Source organism: Pan troglodytes, chromosome 4 (genome assembly GCF_028858775.2).
Source record: "Pan troglodytes isolate AG18354 chromosome 4, NHGRI_mPanTro3-v2.0_pri, whole genome shotgun sequence".
Lineage (NCBI taxonomy): Eukaryota > Metazoa > Chordata > Mammalia > Primates > Hominidae > Pan > Pan troglodytes.
In genome coordinates this window covers 33,011,513-33,033,999 of record NC_072402.2, presented here as the reverse complement: position 1 = coordinate 33,033,999, position 22,487 = coordinate 33,011,513, and the positions used below count along the sequence as shown (strand labels likewise).

General features: G+C 39.3%; 1 protein-coding gene across 4 annotated transcripts in view; it reads right to left on the bottom strand.

Annotated features, from left to right (window-relative positions):
• TMEM167A (transmembrane protein 167A) overlaps positions 1-22,487 on the bottom strand; it is a 172,798-nt gene that overhangs the window by 114,971 nt on the left and 35,340 nt on the right. Inside the window, exon 4 of one of the 4 annotated variants that reach the window (XM_063811122.1) lies at positions 21,601-21,667. The exons of 2 other annotated variants lie outside the window; for them this stretch is intronic. In XM_063811122.1, the coding sequence (XP_063667192.1) occupies positions 21,601-21,633 (33 nt within the window). In that variant the 5' untranslated portion in view covers positions 21,634-21,667. Of the gene's footprint in view, positions 1-21,418; positions 21,668-22,487 lie in introns of those variants that run through there. One more of the 4 variants, XM_063811124.1, reaches the window with a different exon arrangement.

Sequence of the window (22,487 nt, the reverse complement as noted above, 5' to 3'; positions counted from 1 at the left end):
GAAATCCACATAAAATTACATAGTATCCTACCTTTATTCAAAGAGATAAAGAATGGTTGATGCATATTTTAATGAACTTTGTAAAACAACTAATCTCTCGCTTGAAATTGTTCACATTTCCAGACAGTTCTCGTGACTTTTTTTTTTTTGAGACGGAGTCTCACTCTGTCGCCCAGGCTGGAGTGCAGTGGCGTGATCTCGGCTCACGGCAAGCTACGCCTCCCGGGTTCACGCCATTCTCCTGCCTCAGCCTCCCAAGTAGCTGGGACTACAGGCGACCGCCACCATGCCTGGCTAATTTTTTGTATTTTTAGTAGAGACGTGGTTTCACTGTGTTAGCCAGGATGGTCTCGATCTCCTGACCTCGTGATCTGCCAGCCTTGACCTCCCAAAGTGCTGGGATTACAGGCGTGAGCCACCTTGCCCGGCCAGTTCTTGTGAATTTTGATGGCATCAGATCCTATTTAAAAATAGACAAAAACGTTATTTATAGTGCTAACTATTCACATCTCTTTCCACAAATGATTTTAAATGGAATTCTCATTGATATTTCATTAGAAAAAGAATAGGGAGGATTATCTTCACTTAACAAACTTTATTTACCTGGTTAATGGAAATGAAAATTATAAATACAATGACAGGAAAAAGAGCTTAAGACTTTCTAATACTTCAAATACCTTAATTCGATAAGCATTATTCATATGTCAACTACTCAGCCAGGAAACGTTTCTCAAACACTAATATGAAATGAGGAATGCACAGCAAAAAGTGGTTTGTATCCAGTTTCATGCAAATTATTACAGGTGAATTACTGATTATTTTTATTTACTTATTAAAAAGAAAGGCAGTTCCAAAAGATTTATCTGTTAACTTGGCTTGATACTGTTTATAATTATAATTATAATAGCTATCAAATTCTATAAAGTTGTTTTAAAGGCATATTAATATCACATTCTCAAACTTCTTCATTTTTACAATATCAAGCGCTAACAGGTGACAGTATAAACAAATTCATTTAGTTCAACCATTTATTTTACTTTAAAATGTCATAATATAATTCCAGCACTTTGTATATGATATGCATATGCAAACTACTCATAGGATGAATTCTAATCTCCAAATACAAACTATAATTACCTACATAATTGCATTTCTGAGTTGGACGAGTGCAGTAAAATAGCTTCAGAATTCTGATGAGAAAAGCCTTCACTCAATATTTTAGGTCTTTTTTTTTTTTTTTTTTAATGAGACAGGGTCTCTCTCTGTCAGGGTTGTTGAGGCTGCAGTGAGCTGTGATCAGGCCACTGTACCCCTGACCTCCTAGGTTCACGTGATACTCCCACCTCACCCCCAGAAGTAACTAGGACTACAGGTGCACACCACAACCCCTAGTTAATTTTTATATTTTTTGTAGAGACAGGGTTTTGCCATGTTGCCCAGGCTGGTCTCAAACTCTTAGACTCAGCAATCTGACTGCCTCAGCCTCCCAAAGTGCTAGGATTACAGCTGTGCGCCACCATGCCCAGTTAACATTTTAGGTCATTCTTAACTTTCTTTGAAAACACAAAATGGCTAATTTAGTGATGAATTTAAATATAATTATATTTTCTAAAGTGTTACATTAGTCAATACATGACAAATAGTCACAAAATCAGCATTTCTTCTCTACATTCATTTACTATTAGAAATGTGATGAATAGGGACATAGATGAAGCTGGAAACCATCATTCTCAGCAAACTAACACAAGAACAGAAAACCAAACACTGTGTGTTCACACTCATAAGTGGGAGTTGAACAATGAGAACACATGGACATAGGGAGAGGAACATCACACACCAGGGGCTGTCGGGGGGTGGGGGGCTAGGGGAGGGATAGCATTAGGAAAAATACCTAATGTAGATGACGGGTTGATGGGTGCAGCAAACCACAATGGGACATGTATACCTATGTAACAAACCTGCACATTTTGCACATGTACCCCAGAACTTAAAGTATAATAATAAAAAAAAGGGAACTGTAATAAACAACAAAAAACTGAAGAAAAAACAAAGACAGAAATGTGATGAATAGGCCAAAACTATGTTATTACATATTCCCTGTTTTTTGGAAATCAAAACAAACCTATGATGTTCGCAGGGCAGGCATTTTCCCTCCTTTTTTAAATATGAGAAATCTGAGACATAGCCTGAGTTCCTCAAGATCACATAGTTAGTAAGAAGAAGACACAGAGAGCTACGTTAGAGAGAAAGGATCTGTCAGCAAAAAATTAATGAAACATTATGCATTTAGGTCAGCCAGAACTATTACCTCCATTTTCAATATTTTTTTCCAAGAACCCTGATTTGCTTTCTATGGATCACCCTAATTTGTTTTCCCTGTACTTATATGGTAGCATGTCCTCCACATGTGACCAGTTTATTCCAATCAGATTTCTATTTTCCATTGTCCTCAGATTCAAGTGCTGGCATATCCTTACACAGTTCTTTTTAGGTTGTCAATCAAAGGTCCAAACTCTTCCTTTTGAAGCACTTTGTACCTCAGAGAAATCAGAAGGCCAGAAACAAAATTCTACCAGGTCAAAAACATGTTCTAGGAAGAAACTTGCTTTGTATATAGTCATTCAACAAACATTCACTGATTTTTACCATATATCTGACAACGGCTGAGGACATCACTCCCTAGTCAACAGATAACTATAGTGTACCATGGTATGTGCTCTAATAGAAGCAATACATTAGAGAGCTCCCAGGAGGGGGTTAGAAAACACTGAGGAGGTTAGGGAAGGCTAACAGAGAAGAGAACAATTGAGACAGCCATCAGAAGACGAAAAGGAATCAGCAAGTAAAGAAAGTAAAGAGCAATTCGAGCAAAGAATAGGGCTGGCCGGCCTGGTGTGAAACTGATAAGAATCTGACACCCTCTGGTAGAATGAGATAGGTCCCACAGAGCAGGAATTTAGGATAGGTCAGATGACTTGTAAATCCAAATTTTATGCCATATTAAAAACCTGCCCTTGTTCCTGAGGTAAAGGTGAGCCACTGAAGGTTTTTGAGCTGCAGTGTGCTTAGACTTGCATTTTAGAACGATCATTCTGGGGGCATATAACGAAAGGGAGAAGAAGATTGTAGAGAATTTGAGGACGTTTTTATACCCCCATTGTGAGAAGATGAAATTCTCAACTTTTGTGGTGGGAGGGGCAAAAAGGAGGAGATAAAGAGACAAGAAATATTCAAAAAATAGACTCATCTTATGCCTTGATAAGGAAAGTGAGTCAGTGAGGATTCCAAGGTCTCCAGCCTGGCTGTTGGTGAGTGCCGACAGCATCAGCATAAAGAGAGAGAGAGAGAGAGAGAGAGAAAGAGAGAGAACTCGGGAGCTGGTCTAAGAGACAAGACACTGAGTTGTGTTACAGCACTATGATCAAGCTTGATTGTGTCCAGATTGTTCTTCCAAGTCAATATTATAGCTGAAATTTTTTAAAAAGAAAAAGTTACCTCTTAGAGACCTGTCAAGAGTGTAAATTACTTGAGCACTAAGTCTGTGGGCTGTCTTTTCTGAGCCTGGCTTCAGTTTCTCTATGTACTCCATTTCCAGAATATTAGTAGGCACCAGAGAAAGAATCCACGGTTATCTTCCAAATCAGCATCTTGGCCTCACGGGAAAAGAGCCCACCCAGCAGGTTTTTAATTGCCTGTATAGCTAACCATTCAAATATCTTTGCTGTCTTCTCTTTTTTTGAATGGCATGACTCATCAGACCACCAGGTAAAAAGCCCCAGGTCAGCAACCCAGCAGCCAGGGAGTGCATACATAATGGTTCTTAAAGTCTCTCATTTCAAGTTTTTGTAGTTTGTTCTTGCCAAGCAGAAAGCAACTTTTACATAGTACAGATTTCTTGAGATACCACAAGCCTCACCCAGTTGAGATTAAGCCTAATATGAAAACACAAATTGGTTTTCCATGCTAAGAAAACCAAAGCTATGGACATTTCCTCAGAGCCCAATATTTCATCACATGGACTAAAGCCTCTGTCTTAGTCGTAGGTCATATGTCAACAGGAGAGTTGTTTATTTTTTTAACCATGTGTCACATGACCCAACTACATCATCTGTAGTAATTTTCTGGAGTGAACGAGACAACTAGGACCCTCTTTCAAACACAAATCCTGGGAGAAGGTCAAATTGGCAGCTGTTGTGTTTCTCTGAATGGGCTGTTGTAATTTAAATGTCTCATTCCACGGGGAGCTAAGGAAAGTGACATAACCCAGAAGAAGCTCGGAAGTGAGAGTGTTTGTGGGGGTGGCTGCCCTCCGATCCTGAGTCTCTGGAGTCAATGAATGTGCTTCAGGAGTAGTACTAGGAGCTCAGGACAAGCTTCTTGGGAGGTTTCTTTAAAAGGAAAAGAGAAGTTAGGCTGCAAATAGGTGGATATGATGGCAGACTGTTCTTAATATTGTCTTCCTCAGAAAGTATTTTTAAGTAACTAATTATAGATGTCTGTTATGTTACATTCTCTATTGTGAGAAAAGAGGAAGTTGGACATCTTGAACCAAATCCGTAATACAATGAATGGAAGGCGTCTAGACAGCAGTAACAGGCAAAGATCAAGCTGAGTCTAGTAAACTGCTTTAACTCAGCCAAGAAGAATATCACTAAGCACTCCCTAATTTCTTTCTTTTCTTTTCTTTTCTTTTTTTTTTTTTAAGTAGAGTTTGTTACAAAGGACCTAAAACCAGACATGCAAACTATCACTTCAATATGGTGGTCAAATTTTCTCATGAAGTGTGGATCTTAATTTTTATTCTAAAATTTCAATCTTTAAACTGTACACTGAATCAGTTTTTCTACACACTAAATGGTATCATTCATCTAGCATTCAAGAATGCCTAATATACTTGGTTTGTTGTATCATACTCCAAGTGGCACAATGCTATATTAAAACCCTTAAGGCATAACTCCTTTTTCTGCTTTTTTTTTTTTTTTTTTTTTTTGAGATGGAGTCTTGCTCTGTTGCCCAGGCTGGAGTGCAGTGGCGTGACTCGGCTCACTGCAACCTCCACCTCCTGGGTTTAAGTGATTCTACTGCTTCAGACTCCCAAGTAGCTTGGGTTACAGGTGATCGCCACCATACTCAGCTAATTTTTTTGTATTTTTAGTAGACACTGGGTTTCACCATGTTGGCCAGGCTGGCATTGAACTCCTGACCTAAAGTGATCTGCCTGACTTGGTCCCCCAAAGTGCTAGGATTACAGGCATGAGCCACCACACCCCACCAGGCATAACTCTTAATATTGGCTGAATACTCAAGGTAGGATTTTTACTACTTATTATTAATATTTTTTGAAGAAAACTAATTAGCATGATCTTTTGGTTGGGCTAAGAGCATGTTATAAATTAATATTTTATTAATTACATTGAACAGTAGTGTGTACAATAAATATCTTGGATATTTTCCAGTTAAAGAATTTCACTTATAAGATTAAGATTGCTATTAAAGCTAACATTTATGATAGGATCATAATAAGATTAAGAAAGTTTTTAAAGACACTGCCTCTGTAAAAGCATAAAGTTACTGAGTGAAAGGGTCTAATGATCGTGGTATAAGGTCATTTGCCATATTCCACACCTTACCATGAACTCTGAGTTTATATTCCAAGTGATATATAGTACCAATTTCAATTCCAAAGGATCTAGAAGTTACTCATATTTAATCATTTATGTTATATATTGAACCAATTTCTCATCCTCTGTGAGGACTGCCTCTTAAGTTTTATAAGCCTGAAATTTCCCCCTGCGACCATGTCCATCTGTACCCAAGTGCTCTGCGTTTCTTGGATCAAGGTGTTCTATTTACAGGCTTTGAATTGCCATGCAGCGTCCATTGATTTCAGATCATGGGTGGAAGTTTGGATATAGAAGTCATTATCACTTGCCTGTGGACCTCCGTAGACATGGGGTCTCATCCTACTCTGTTCCTACCCTCATTTGACTCTCAAATCCAGGACTACTTCTTTAGCATAGCTTGGAAGCGGAGCACACCCAACGAAGCTTTAATGACTGATTCCAAAGTGATGATTTCAGAGTAAACATGGGAATCTCATCAGGCCTTCATCTGGAGCTCTTTTCCAAAGTAAATAGGTAGGTAGCTAGTCTGCTCTCATGGAGGTGAAGCATAGCTCCCTGCTAAGCTTGTCCTATAGTAGCTTCTTTCCAAAGGGCGCTATTTTTGTTTGCTGGACTCAGAATTGGAACAGAGGAGGAGGAGCGAGATGGCCAAATGGAAACCTCTACTGATTGTCCTCCCCATAGAACACTAAATTGAATAATTGCCCACACAAAAAAGCACCTTCATAATATCCAAAAATCAGGTGAGTGACCACGGTACCTGGTTTTAACCTCAGATCACTGAAAGAGGCACTGAAGAAGGTAGAAAAGACAGCCTTGAATTGCTGACACCACCCTACCCTCATCTCCCAGCAGCTGCCATGTGGTGCTGAGAGAAGATCTGTGCTCTTGGTGGGGAGAGTGCAGTGATTGTGGGACTTAGCATTGGAACTCAGTGCTGCCCTGTCAGAAAAGCAACACTGTACAGAACTTAGTCAATGCCTATGGAGGGAGCATATACACCAGCCCTAGCCAGAGTGGACTCACCCATCCCAGTTGTTGGACCCTTTCTTCTAGCAAGCCCCACCACCATGGGCTAAGATGACATGGGGTCCTAAGTAAACTTGAAAGACAGTCTAGGCCAAGAGGACTGCAATTCCTTGGCAAGTCCTGGTGCTGTGCTGGACTCAGAGAAAGTAGACTTGGGGAACACGTGACCCAGCGAGACACTGGCTAGGACAGCCGAGGGCGTGCTTGCACCACCACTCCCAAAACCCCAGGTAGCACAGCTCACAGCTCTGGGAGAGACTTCTTTCTGCTTGAAATGACGAGAAGGAAGAATAAAGAGGACTTTGTCTTGTAACTTGGATACCAGCTCAACCACAGTAGGATAGAGCACCAGCCGGAGACTTGAGGCTCCCATTCCAGGCCCTAGCTCCTAATGTTATTTCTAGACACACCCTGGGCCAGAAGAGAACCAGCTGCCTTAAAGAGAAGGACTCAGTCCTGCCACAATTCATTAACTACTGACTAAAAAGCCCTTTGGCCCTGCATAGTTAGCAGTGGTAGCTAGACAGTACTTGCTATGGGCCTTGGGTGAGATTCAGAGACATGCTGGCTTCAAGTGTGACTCAGCACATCCCCAGCTATGCTGGCTATGATGAGAGACTCCTTCTGCTTGAGAAAAGGAGGGGGAAGAGGAAAGGGGACTTTGTCTTGAAGCTTAGGTACCATATTGGCCACAGAGGGATAGAGAACCAAGTGGGCTCTTGGGGTCCATGATTCCAGGCCTTGGCACATGGATGGTATTACTGGACTTTTCCTGGGCTAGAGGGGAGCACTGTCCTGAAGGGAGAGTCCCAGGCTCAACGGTATTCATCACAAGCTGACTGAAGGGTCCTTGGGCCTTGAGTGAACACTGATGTATTTGCTGCAGGCCTGGGGTGGTGGTGGGTCCTGGTTTTCTTTCTACTTTGGCTTTGTTTTTATTCTCTAGGTCTTGGCTTAACCTGGTCCCTGCCTCTCACTGCTTAAATAGAGTAGTTTAAAGAATACTGATTAATGGATTAATATCAAATTGAAAGGAGCACTTCCAAAACCTGTGCAGAGTATCTCCCTTGCTCTGTTCTCATACTCATCTATTCCAATGACTTGGAGAGGACAGTGTGCTTGTCAAATTTTCAAACTCTATACAGTAGAACTGACATTAATATATTTTATATTTATTCAGTGCTTTGCCACTTCAAAAAATTTCAGGATATGGTATCTCATTTGATTCCAAGAATGATAGGCACAGATGAAAAGATCAATTTCAGTTCAGTATGAAGGACAGCTTTCCATAAATTGGCCTGTCCAAATGAAACACCAAGCTTCACAAAGAAGTAAGCTCCACACAGTGAAGACAGTTTTAGCAAACAGTAAAAGTTGACTCTCAGGGATTTTGTGGAAAAATCCTTGGTTTGAGTGAAAGCTTGGATTAAATGGCTGTGTGTGTGTGAGAGAGAGAGAGAGAAGAGAAGAGAAATACACATTAATTTAAATATATTATCTAGGGAGAGAGAACAATTGAGAACACAGGCTACTGTTTTCTTAAAACCTTTGTTAAGATAACTCCCAAATAGACTTTTAATATAGGACCTTAATCACATGTAGTTGAACAATTCAACATTTTTAAGGTTTTATTTCAAAAGTTCAAGAAGTCTGAAGTAGTATAGGTCTAGATCATGGTTTCTGGATTACACCAGGGGTGCTGACTCTTCTAAACATGAAATAGGTCCCAAACTGAAGGGTTAATGAGAATATCTGATGGTTTAAGGGCAAGTGGAAGCAAGATGCATGTGAGGACTGAAGACATCACACAGGCATAGAAGGAAGGATGCGAGTATGGAGAGCAGCAGCCTGCAGAAAAAGCTGGGGTGGCCAGTTGAAGGGAGTGGATATCAAACCAGCATGGGGCAGGGCTAGCATGAGGTCACTGCCCTACTCAATTAGAAGCAGAAGAATTAAACCAAATACCAGAACTGGTTTGCTTTGCTTTTTCCATAGTTGGACTAAATGCCTCCCTTCATGGCTCCAAGACCAGCTCCAGTGGAATGTTTTAGTGAAATGCTCACTTGGCTTAGTTTAACTTTGCCTTAAAAAATGATCATTCCATGACTTCTTTGAAAATTTTGTTTAATGATTTTGTGATACTGGGGCAGGTGGGGCAAGAAAGGAACAGTATAAAGGATTTGGCAACTGAATAGACCAGAGTAAAATATTATTCAGTGTGAGCTTCTGTTCTTGAAAGAACAGAAAAATATCCTCTTAAATTTTTTTTGATTATTTGAATAATATTAAACTAAATGCTTATAATAAAGTTAGGCAGAAACATTTAGAAATTATAATTATAATCCAGCTTATTTAAGAAACACTTGTATGCTATATACCAGGTGTTGTGCTTAGAACAAGTTTTTAAAAAGTAATTTTTAAAGACCTTACAACCTATTCAGCACACACACAAACACCACTGCATGATTTTAATTCTTTTTCAGTTTGATAGTAGTAATCTTCCCTTGGGCCAACACATTTTCTTTTAGATTCCACTGAGGTGAGTTTTTTTTTTTTTTTAAGGTAGTATGTAATATTTTAATCTCTTGCCATCTTTCATATTTGACTCGTCAAGAAAAGGTTGTGAAAAGTCTTAGTTTGCCCTTTTTTATCTTACATTTTTTTTATCTTACATCTGCATTGCCACTGACAGGAATGCCTTAGTAATATTCCTAGAGATTCCAGATGTTCTTCAAATTTTACCGTATGCCTGCCACTTGGAAAGTGTTCAGTATAGTATATGTTGCTCTTTTTTTTTTTTTTTCCAGAGTAACTTGATTATAAATTACAGACAATGCTCTGTAAGTAAGTTAAACACCTAGCACCCAGATCTTGGTTTTGTTGTTGTTTAACCATTCTACATTAAAAAGAACCAGGGTTCCTTGGAGAAACATCTGATTCTAGGACTGGGGCAGGAAATATACAAGATGAGCCTGGAGCATCTTACAGTGTCAGAAGGCAAGGCAGTTCTCAACAACAAAACAATAAAACAAACAGAACCCAAAGACCACAGTGATGGGGATCTGTCAAAAAGACACAGAAGCCAACTGAAAGAGCTCCTAATAGCCAAAGCTGAAACATTTGAGCAACAAAAGCAAGTAGTATTAGATTATAACCCACAGTATAAAATAAATATTTATGACTCCAAATGACATAAAAAAATGATTGAATAAAAGAATAAGTAGGCGAGACTAGACAATTTTTTCATGCAAAAGAACAAGTCTGCCCTCAAGGAGGTGAAGCATAACTCCCTACTCCTTAAGTTTGCCCTGTGTATAATAACTTCTTTCCAAAGAGTAAAATAAGGAAAGGTAAATTAGAGTCACTTTAGAGTATAGAACCCTGACAAACACTGCCCCAGCCAGGTGGTCAAGGTTAATATCAGCAGTCATAAGTCATAATAGATAATATGTACTCTTGATGTGATAAGAGTGGCACTTTACCTCTGTGCTCTTTCTCCCGAACACCCATAACTCTATGCTAATTATGAAAAAAAAATTGAACAAATCACAATTGCAGAACAGTCTATAAAATACTTAACTGGTACACCTCCAAACTATCAAGGCTAATAAAATCAAGAAAAATCTGAGAAACTGTCACAGCTAAGAAGAGCTTAAGGAGACATGATGACTAAATGTAATAGGGTATCTTGATGGGACCATGGAACAGAAAAAGGACACTAGGAAAAAGCTAAGAAAATCTGAATAAAGCATGGACTTTACTTAATAACAATATATCATATTAGTTCATTAATCATAACAAATATTGCATACAAATTTATTGTCATTAATATTTGGGGAAACTGGGCATGAAGTATATGGTAACTCTTTGTATTATCTTCACAATTTTTCCCTATATCTAAAACTATTTTAAAATAAAATTTTATTAAAAGAAATCTAAATATGTGATCTTGTGAGTAAGTAGAAATTCTGCTATCCACCTTTCAAAGTTGTAAGATCTGGTACTATTTGAGATAATCTCAGTGTCCAGAATCACTGCATTTTGAAGGTATGAATGATTATATGTCTTGGTGTGTCTTGGAGGCACTTTGCTAATAATGCTTTTTAAAAAAACATTTGTGAAAACAAAAGGTAATGAACTGTCCATATTCAGAGACATTAATTCCTTTTGATCCCTCAGGCAGCATTACATGTCCTGGTAAAAAGCAATGGATTAACTCTGTTCTGTCCAATACTGTAGCTATTAGCATATGTGATTACTGAGCACTTGAAATGTAGCTGGATAAAACTGAGATGTGCTATTGGTACAAAATACATACTAGATTTTAAAAACAAAAAAAAAACCAAAATATTTTGTTAATAGTTTTTTATACTGTTTACATGTCAAAATTATGTTTTGGATATAGTGGGTTAACTTAATATATTGTTAAAATTTATAACACTTGCTTTTTTTTATTCTAGTATGGCTAATAGTAGCCACTTGAAATTTAAAAATAGATGTGTGGCTCACATGTCTATTAGACAGTGCTGGATTAAGTGGATCCTAGGAGACTGGAAGAGTTAATGGATTTCCCAAAAGCAAACAAGGTCCCTCAGAGAAATTGTCAGACTCCGTTGTGGGTTTCTAGGCTCTCACCACAAATAGCTGGATATGTGCAACATTAAGGCAATTTCCCGGAGATGACTCTTGCCACCATGAAAAGCCACCTGCAGTGACAAGAGGCTTTCTTGATTTTTCTCTCTTATTTCCTTGAAGATTGTGCTTAAAAAGGAATGTTGGAGAGTAGTTTCTTGAAGGATTTGTGAGTGAGGAAATTAAAATGTATAAGGAAATATGAACCACTATATAGAGCACTTCTAATGCTACCTTTTTTTTGGATGGGTTTGCCTTGAAGTTGGAGATGTAGTTTTTTCCAAACCTCTTTGGAACAACATATTTTAAAGCATGAAAATATTCTAAGGCAGTATCCACATTACAATAAAGCAACTGGCAGAAAAATGAAATGTTAACAACTTAGTTGTTTGGACTACAGAGACTATCAGACAACCAACATGAACAATGCACGGGAGACATCTTACTTTGCTAAATGTAAATTTCCTCTTGGTAGATGAGTGAGGAAGAACAAGTTCCAGCTGGTTGGCGGGCAGGGGGAGGGGTGTGGAAAATGTGTGTGGGTTTTTTTTGAAAAAAATTATTTTTAACAAAATTGTGTTTTTTAAACTGTATTTCCTTGAGTACATTATCTTGAGAAAAAAAGAAAGAAAAGCCAAAGTGTTTTAGTTTTACATAAGTAATATAGGTAGATCTCATCATAAATTCCTAAATTTTACCAAAGTTTGTCATTATAAGCAAGATAAATCAATTGTCAGTAATTACTGTCACCCTCTGCTCTGAGTGGCTCTTAGAAGGAAATTATCTGAAAAGAGATAAGCCCTGTTTTTTCAAGTAAGAGCCTTGGGGAAAAGGGCTCAGGGTATAGTTTGCCTCACTCTGATGGGCAGAATTGAGTGTTGGATGTTAGGAGACGACAGCATAAAAATACTGTGTTATAATTTATGATTTGACTATTGCAATGCCACTTACGTTGGCACTGCAGGAGATTTACCTTAAAATTATATCAAATAACCTAGGCTAGCAATCTATGTATTTACACATGCAAGAGGTAGATGAGAAAGTGGAGGCACAGGAAGCCAAGTTATTTGTAGTTGTATAGTCACACACGGGTTCTAGACCGGTGGTCTATAATCCTAGGCTCTTTGTATGAGCCTTCTCTGCCTCTCTTACAAATACCATGCACAGCTGTCACACCTAACCAGTGTACTAGAAGATTACAAGACACCTAATGCCAGGTTGGAGAAGCACAGGTTGATTGAGCTTGATTCTTTAAGCTGAAAGCAGAAAGTCTGCTTCTACCTTTTTCTGTAGTCTCCTGGCGAGACCATCCCTCCTCAGCATTATGGGAGCTGCTCTCAGGGCTTTGTTAAAGGCTCTGTCTGAGTGGTGTATTTTTGCCTCAGAGGCTCAATTTGATCAATTCATATGCCTATGTAAAAACCACCAAGCTTCTGAAGCGATCACATTAGGCTCACGGTGGGAGTCTCTACACATGAAGAGCAGGACATGTGTCCACTGCATTTCAGCATCTGTGCAGGACAGCCGTGCGTGCTGCTCTGCCCTGGGCAGAAGCTGTCTCAGTTGGCCTGCTTTATTCCAGCTCTGAAACCCAAGTCCCGTGCTAAGGGCCAGAGGAGAGGTTCATGCTGCATTAGGCTAGCTCTGCTGAGCAAGGCTGGAGAAACACATCAGTAATAATTTAGCACTCAGCAGCTGCAAGAGTGCAGGCCCCTGCCAAGTGCCAGCCTTTGGTTCTCCTCTCTACCAGGCAGTAGCTAGTTCATTCTCTGGGCACTCAGCCACATTTCAGAGAGAGCCGTACTGGTGATGGCTGGGACAGCACAGACACACAGGACAGCACAGACACACAGCCCCCTCAACAAGGCACTACTGTGAACTATCCTGCTGCACAAACTGTGTTTAAGAATTGAGCCATTAGCAGCTAAGAGGATACAGGGAATGGTTGACTTAAAGAATTATAAAGCCAGTGATAAAATATAAAGTTCTAAATAAACACATTATAATAAGCAGAACATGATTTAGAATACATGCTGCTGAGTGGCTACTAAATGAGACCCAATTTTAAATACACAGATTCCGGAGCTCAATTTGTTTCCTAACTGAAAAATAAATAAACAATCCACCATTTCCTGTCAGATCCCAGGGTGGTTTCCTGGAACCAAAAGAATCAATCATTCCAAACATAAGATAATCAATGTATTGGAGTGGGGGCGGGGGCAGGAAGGGGTGGGAGGAGAGATAGGGTTTATGAAGCCTTGGCTGCCTCAGCAGTGTGTAGAAGGCATCTCAAATCTACCCAACATAAAATCTCATTCATATCCCCCTAGTTTTTCACCCTTAATCTCATCTAGATCAGATCTATGATTTCAACAACAAACCTTGTTCACCATGGCATTATTGCAGCACTCTATTTTTATTGGAAATGGCAGCTCTTATTCCAACAGACCCCTTGGCTTCTGTGTGTGGCAATCTGAGTTTGTGTCAGTTGTCAGCCTAAGGGGTTAAAATTCATTTTAAATAGCAGCACGGTGGGTGCAATCCTTCCTTTCACTTGCCTTGGGAATAATTTAGCAATTTGCATTTAAAGTCACAGAGTCTATTTGGGTTTGAGAGAGCAAATTTTATGACAATTAGACTTGTTTTTTGAAGGTGCAGGAAAAACCAAAATGGCCATTTAATAGACATTGAGCTAATCTGACATGTTGCAGCAAAATTTTTGAAGGCTAACAATAGGTTAATTCTGTAATACTTAAGATAGATGATAATGCTATTGCAGTCAACATGTTTTTTAAATCTGTATACTTTTTTTTTTTTTCAAGAAAGAAAGAACCTTGAAGCATCCTGTGGTCTTAATCTCTTAGGCGTTCTAAGGAATTCTTCAGCCAATTAATAAAGTGCCCCTTCACTTGAAGTCTATGAAAGCCAACATTTGTGGTGAGCAGGGAACGTCAGTTAATCACATATTAGGGATGATTCCTTTGTTCATTGTGCAAAAGTGGTTTCTAGCAGACATTCTTATATTCCCATACACAATATTTATCTTCTGAAAGCCAAACGAATTCAAACAAGCCAATGTGACCTTTAAATAGTGTTTTTTTTTCTGTCTCTTGGAAAACAATTAAGGGGTTTCACTATATTAGTGGGATTTCCCCTTTCTTCAGTCTTCAAAAGATTTTTCTTTCATCTTCTTTTTCTTTCTCTCCAGCTACAAAATGTGCTCATTACGGGCCTGTCAGCTACAAAAGGGAGACTTTTTCTTTTTCAGCAGGTATGAAAATCTCAATAGCTTCTTTAATCTCCAGAGCGTTCTCTTCTGCTCTATTTAATAAAACTCAGCACTTCAGTTATCAGAGTCATTAGAAGGAAGCAGGATTGGAAGAAGGAGCCTTAATTTATTTTGGTGTCATATGTAATTAAACCATTTTTTTCCCAATGGCTCTATATTTTTCCACTACCTTTTTTTTTCTTTCAGAATATTTCTGAAGAAAATCTCCTCATATGGAAAATGAAGATTAAGCAGCAATAAAATAAAATACCCACTCCTTCAGAAACCAAAATAATTCTATTACCAGGCAATTAGCACAAATAAGGGCCTGGATGCCATTCACCCCCAAATAAACCCGATTCCCTTGAATATCATTGGCACTTTTTTTACTGTCTTTTTCTCTCAACTAATCTGAAACATATCTGATGAGCCAAGTTTGCTCGATGGTCCTGTACAAAAGGATGTGAGTTTGATAACATTAAAGGGCTAGAAATCTCTGTGCACTGTAGACATGACAGAGAAAGTGGATAAAGTGCATCTTCTGAAGCTACAGTCAGAAATCCAGCACTACGTTAGCACATGGCAACCAAGCTCAATTAATTATTTTTTTCTAGTTAATTATTCCTTAAGGAACCAAAAAAGTTAAAAAGTTGCAATTAGTTGAAAATACAAAATATTCTAAAAATTATCAACCTTAGGTCTGGGGGAAATTGGATTTCAATGGCTCTCCACTGTCACCCATATCTCGGTACCCCAAAATTTAGTGGGTGTGTTAAAGAATAAGCCCTCCCCCTAATCCTAACTGATGATTAATTCAAATGATTTTTTTTTTTTGGAGATGGAGTCTCGCCCTGTTGCCCAGGCTGGAGTGCAGTGGCACAATCTCGGCTCACTGCAACCTCTGACTCAAGGTTAATCCATCAATTGATGATCATTCCTTGTACAGTCAGCTGGTGTTTTGTGACGTTCTTCACATGCAGTTGTTGATTCAGTGTATTTAATAAACAGAAACAGAAGCTTTGTAACACGAAGCAAAATTTTCTCTAACTTGCCCTTAGTGTCCAAGGTCAATTAATTTATTATAGCTATATAGATTAACCTGACAATCTTTATTCCCTAGAAATCAATGCTAGTTCTCAATAAATCTCTATTCTATATGTAAAATATATTTAAACATTAACTTCTATACTTTTTTTTCATATTTTTCCACTATATTATTAAAGTGTTCAGGGCTACAATTTCTAGTCTTTATGGAATGAAATCAGAAACATGAATTTCATTGAGGAGTGAATTGGAAACCTGTAAAGATATGGATGACATATGCACCATATGGAAAACATTGTTCAAAATTCAAATTATACCTTTCAAGTGTCTCTCACATCTCAATATGGTTTTGTTTTTCTAATATAAAAAGGTCAAATCACTGGTATTAGGTGTCTTTTGCCTAGATTGGATATCCTGCAGTACCAAGAGTCTTTTTTGTTTTGTTTTGTTTTTCTACTTCCACATCTCCTGGTATTAGTTTATTCCTTCTCTCTCCCCAACCTACCTCATCCCATGCATTCTCTTCTTCCTGTTCAGCCTTCCTTACCAGAAAAAGAAAACAAAACTCATGATGTCATGGAAAAGTCAACCAAAGTAAACCATCCTGACAATTACGTGGAAAACAACAAAAACACAAGTAATTAAAACTAAATTGTAAAGAAAGAGCCAAGATTCCCAGTAATCTGAAAATAAGAGGGGGAAAATCTCACTTTTAAAATTTATTTAAAATGTACAAAGACAACAAAATAGGATATAGGGTAGGTGGCCACAAATGCTGGTGGAGTTTCCTCTAGATCTACTTAAGGAAACACCACATGTGTGGTATAGCCAAAACCAGTTTCCCTGGCAAGAAGAGAGAGTAGTTATTATACAAGTACCACTTTTTTTTTTTTTTTTGAGACGGAGTTTCACTCTTGTTGCTCAGGCTGGAGTGCAATGGTGTGATCTCGGCTCACCGCAACCTCTGCCTCCCAGGTTCAACAATTCTCCTGCCTCAGCCTCCCAAGTAGCTGGGATTACAGGTGCCAGCCACTACACCCAGCTATTTTTTGTATTTTTAGTAGAGACAGGGTTTCTCCATGTTGGTCAGGCTGGTCTCAAACTCCCGACCTCAGGTGATCCTCCTGCCTTGGCCTCCCAAAGTGCTGGCATTACAGGCATGAGCCACCACACCCAGACAGTACCACTTTTTTATACAAACATATTTCACTGGTTTCAACACTGATAGCATTCATTGTTGCTTTCTTCTTTTTAGTAACATTTTCATTTATCTAGCCTACAAAAATCTGAGGTATATGACATGAAGAGTTCTGACCCTGGTGTCAAACCGTCTAGGTCTCAGCCTGGAGCCACCACTTTCTAACACTGTGACTAGTCACTCAATCTCATGAAGCCTTATTTTATTTAGCTACAAAATGGGAATAACAATAGTATTTACTTCATAGGATTATTGTGAGGTGTTAATAAGATCATGAATGGAAAGCAACATGTCTGACACACCTCAAGTATGCCACGAACCTCACAGTTATTAGCACTGTTATTTTTATTACTATTAAACTCTATGACTTGAGTTCTTGAATCAGAAAACACTCTACAGTGCCCATTCCATTGGGGTTGCAAATTTTTCATCTTAAAATCCTTCTATACTAGTGGTTCTCAGGCTTTAGTCTGCATCAGAATCACCTAGAAGGCTTGCTAAAATCACAGATTGCTGGGCTCCACTCTTAGAGTTTCTGATTTAAAAGTTTGGGGTGGGCCCAAGACTCAGCATTTCCAACAAGTTTCCAATAGTAATGATGCCACTAGTCATGGATCACGCTCTGGTGTTCTATATCAGGGATTGGCAAACTTTTTGTATAAAGTTTCAGATTGACCATTACTAAATACATCTCTAAAATATTCTAGTCCCTTAAGTCAAATGAGGGAAGTGAATTAGATCAGTGGTTTTCAAACATTTTCTAACAGTGAGGCCCTTTCTTTAAATAAAGTCTTATGCAGAATTCAAAAACTGCTACCCTAATGGGTGCCCAAAACTCTGCTTTCCTTCTTCTGCAATCTCAGGAATTATCTATGCCTTGGAGGAGAAAGAACAGTTTGAAAAATACTGGCAGTGGTGATCTGGAGACTGGAATTAGTCAAGAACACAGGGTTGGTGTCTGACAGACATGGATTCCGGTTCAAACTCTGCTGCATCCACTCTCTATCTGACCACGGATAAGTTACTTAACTTAGTAAACTTCATTTTTCTCATTTATAAACAGAATAATAACAGCACTGATCTCATTGGGTTGTTTCCAGAACTAAGAGATAGTGTATTGGAAGTCCCCAGCACGGTTTCTGGCACTGTGAGAGCTCACATGTTAACAGTGATTAAGGTTCTTTATACAATTATTTGATTTAAGCAGCCATCAAAAAACTTCAAAAATCTTTCTCCCCTCCTCTTTTCTCTTGTGGGATACACTTCAATTAGGCCTTACACCCAGGAGTAAGGGATAAAAGAACAAGTGATTAAACCATTTCTACGATTTAATTACCACTAATTTAATGAAACCCTTAGTGTGGTAGAATAAAATGGTTTCTGCAAGTCTGTTATATCAAAAGACCATTTGGGGAGTAGAGAGATTGTCAAGGTAAGCTGGCAGGAATTATAAGCATCTTTTGATTCCCATCCACATGTCGTTTCTCATTATAAAAAGTTGACCTATGACTTATCTAGAAACATCTGGATACTTCGAGGGATCTTCCAAGAACTCTCTTAAGAAAAGATTTGAACATACAAAGTGCCTGATAAATAAATGCATAATTATGACTTTTCAGGTAGAGTTAAATGCCACTTTAGTTAAGTCCTTCAGCATTCTCCAGGATTTAAAAGCATCACTAAGCTGTTGCTTGACCTCATCTAGTTGTTCGTCCTAGTAAGAAGATGGGAAGCATTCATGCAGCCACCTTTCTAGAGGATGTTATTAGGAGGGGCGCTTGACAATGAGCCCTTCCTAGAATCTCTGGTGGGTATAATACTGTGTAATTGTGAGAGTTTCTGGAGTGCCTTCATGTCCTTGAACTCGTGTCTGCTCCCCAAAGGGAGTGTGTTTGGTATAGTGTTTTTAGTTTCAAACAACGGGCACAAAATCAGCTAATTCAAGCAAAATAAATAAATAAATGAAAAGCAATAGAAAAGTTAAAACCTTTGAGGGTTTTCATGATTATCTGATCAGAGTGTTGCCATTAACACACCTTAAATCCACTTACTCCAAGCCAGGTTTCAAATACCTGGCAGAAAGAATCTGAGTGCCTAGGTGGGCTAGGTGTCACCCACACCTAGAAGAATTGGCCCCATGTGCGGCAGTTCTCAGAGAAGCAGGAAGATGAAGCTGGATTGGTGCCTCAAGAGGGTCCAGTACAGAAAACATGTGCCAACTACACATCACTGAAGTATATGTGATCTCCATGAAAGTGCCAGAGATGAGGGCAGAGACTTAACTTCTACAAAAGGAAGATGTCCATTTTTTTGCCATTGTTGTTGTTGAATTTAATCAGACTAAAATGTTTTTATTTACTAAAGAAAAACTCAGTATGGCGCTTACACCTGCATTTTGATGGCCAGGCCATAGCAGATGTTTCATGGCCTCTGTATTCAATAGTTCATTTACACTGAACTGCTAGGAATATGGAAGCTGTATTAGATGTTCCTTAGGGACTGGGTGAAGTTAATGGTAGATGCTCTCTTGAAAGAGTCCCCTGGAACCTGTTTCTTATCTGGAGAAGTGAGTATAACAAATGCTCATCAATAGCAATAGGAACAGCTTCTTATTTACAAATTTGAGCCCTCTTATGAGTCCCTTTCGCCGTAACAGTATTAATAAAATAACTGGCCCATCTCTAAGCCTTGCAGGGTTTTCCAGTGAATGACCCTAGAACTGTCTCCAGCAACAATCTAGATGGACCTTGTCCTGGTTGGAGGGGTGGGGGCCATGTCTGAACTCAACTTCTCATAGGAACCTGAATCCCCAAAATCACCAGGTGCTGAGAGGCTTGTATCTTCTATCACTGCCCCCAACTAACTGACTTATTTTGCTTGGCAGCTGAATGTAAAACATTCATTCCCCCAACCAAAGGTGCTTTCACACCTGACCTGTAAAAAGGAGGAGGAAGCAGTGCAAGGTCCCTTTCCTGGAGCACAGCTGTGTACCGGCCCAACCATGCCTTTCTGAAAGGTGTGGTGCAACTGGTTACCCATGAACCAGCTCACCGCTTGGCTCCACATTCTCATCCTCAGCAAACTTGTGTTAACTCTGGATTCTTTGCCCAACACATACTTATGCCTGAAGTCACATTTAGAAAGGTTACAGAAATCAAGAGACTAGAGGTAGAATTAAATGAGATTTGCCTGCATTTTTGTTTTTGTTCTCAGAGAGGAGTACAAGTAATAATTGTTAAAGGGCCAAGGTCTCTCTCTGTTGCCCAGGCTGGTCTCAAACCATCCCATGGCCTTGGCCTCCTCAAGTGCTGGGATTACAAGTGTGAGCCACTGTGCCTAGCCCTAACATTCTTAAGAGGCAAAAAGGTGGTGTTTGGCAGAAGACTTCCATGATGTGTTTTCGAGGGAGTTTAATTGTTGCTCTTAGGTTACGTGTATGCAGGGGATTGAACATCTTTATGAATAAGAGTGTTCCTTTCTTTCCATTTCACATACATTTGCTTCCAGTAAGCCTGGGGTACAAAGACAAGAGATCAACAGAATATTGATTCCAGTTTGTGTGTGGATTCAGGGCAAAGGTCTTGCAAGTATGATTCTCCGTTTTTTGTTTTTGTTTTTTTTCTTGTTGTTGTTATTGTTACTCTTTGAGACAGGGCCTTTCTCTGTCACCCAGGCTGGAGTGCAGTGGTGCAATCATTGTAACCTCAAACTCCTGGGCTCAAGCAATCCTCCTGCCTGAGCCTCTGGAGTAGCTAAGACTACAGGCATGTGCCACCACGCCCAGCTAATTTTTTTTTCTTTTCTTTTTTTTTTTTTTTGTAGAAATTAGGTCTTGCTATGTTACTCAGGTTAGTCCTGAACTCATGGCCTCAAGTAATTCTCCTGCTTTGGCCTTCCATAGTGTTGGGATTACAGGTGGCAGCCGTTGCACCTGGCCACAAGTATGATTATCTCATTGTCATTTCTCTGCAGAGAATGTTTTCTCCTCTTTTCCTACTATGCAATCCAAGTCTCCAAATCCCTACTTTGATTTAACTTCCACTTTTCAGTTACGACACTTCTTTACCATCTACCTGAACACCACTGAAGAGAGAGTAAAAACATAATAATTAGCCACTTAGGATGCAAATTTGTTACTTTGATGGCTGCTCAGCATTTAAACTTTTTTGCTATATGAGGACTCTGTCATTGTGTGAATCTTGGCGGAGGATAAGGGCCTTCTTCTCTACAAAAATAGGACCAAATAACTTTCACTACTTATCCCTTGACAGCTAGGGCACTATCATAAGATTTGAACTTGACCAATAAGAATTATCACTGGAGGCTGGGTGCGGTGGCTCATGCCTGTAATCCCAGCACTTTGGAAGGCCAAGGCCGGTGGATCACTTGAGGCCAAGAGTTGGAGACCAGCCTGGCCAACATGGTGAAACCCCGTCTCTACTAAAAATACAAAAATTAGCCGGAACTAGTGGCAGGCGCCTGTAATCCCAGCTACTAGGGAGGCTGAGGCAGGATAATTGCTTGAACCCAGGAGGCGGAGGCTGCAGTGAGCCAAAATCGTACCACTGCACTCCAACCTGGGTGACAGAGTGAGACTCCATCTAAAAAAAAAAGAATTGTCAATGAAATAAATTAAAATATTAGTCCCAGTTCTTTACCCTATCCTGTGCCCATGACTTTTGCTATTGACTTCACAGCTCTTTTCAGTGTTTTTCACTGCCCTTTGACTGGATTTGCCATACGACTTGCTTTTGCCAACAGAATGTCCGCAGATGTGATGTTGCAGAGGTGTGAAATGTACTTACACAATCTGGCTTGCCATCTAGAACTTCTGCCATCACAATGAGAAGAAATGTCAGGCAACTCACTGATCTAATAAGAATGAGAGACAGGAGTTGAGATTGAACTCACCTGAAGTCCAGAGCCAAGCACAGCTAAGCACAGCTTAGAGATCAGCTAATCCCTACCTCACCCACAGACAAATGGGCAAAAATAAATTGTGGTTTTAAGCCATTGAATTTTGGAGTGGTTTTGTTACACAGCACTAATGTGGAAACAGTTGACTGATCCACTCCATCTTGGAAATTTGAATCTGTAGCCCTTGATGCAGAGAAACAGAGATGATGCAGAATTTATTTCATCCACAGTGGTACCACATTTGGAGACAAGTGTGGAATCCAAGTGACAAGATCAATACCTTGGCTGAGGTTTCAGCTACCCAGTTTTCTTATGTTCTGATTTTCTTCCCTGGTTTGCTGGCCTTCTGGGTTATTTTATAACTGACAGCCTTCCAATAAACTTATTTCCTGCTTAATTTTACTGGGCCAGTATCTGTTATTTGCAGATAAGAGCCCTGGCTGAGTCAGCCCTTATATTTCATGGGAAATACAGGATTGAGAAAAGCAGAGTGAAACTGGGCAATCGTGGAGAAAGTAGGGACATTAGTCCATGAGTCCACAGTTCTGGGGACAGGGTGTAGAGGATAATTTCTCTATACTATAGGCAGAATTTTCATTTTATGCCTCAGAGAACTTTCAACGGTTGCTATGTTCACACAAAGCATGTAAGTAATGAGGTAGGTGAGTAGGTTCCAATTCAAAAGGAGTGATCAAAGTTTTATTTTTTATTTATTTTTTAACCAGTAAACTATGGTCACCAAGAATCTGCAAACTAATAAATTGTGCCTCACTGA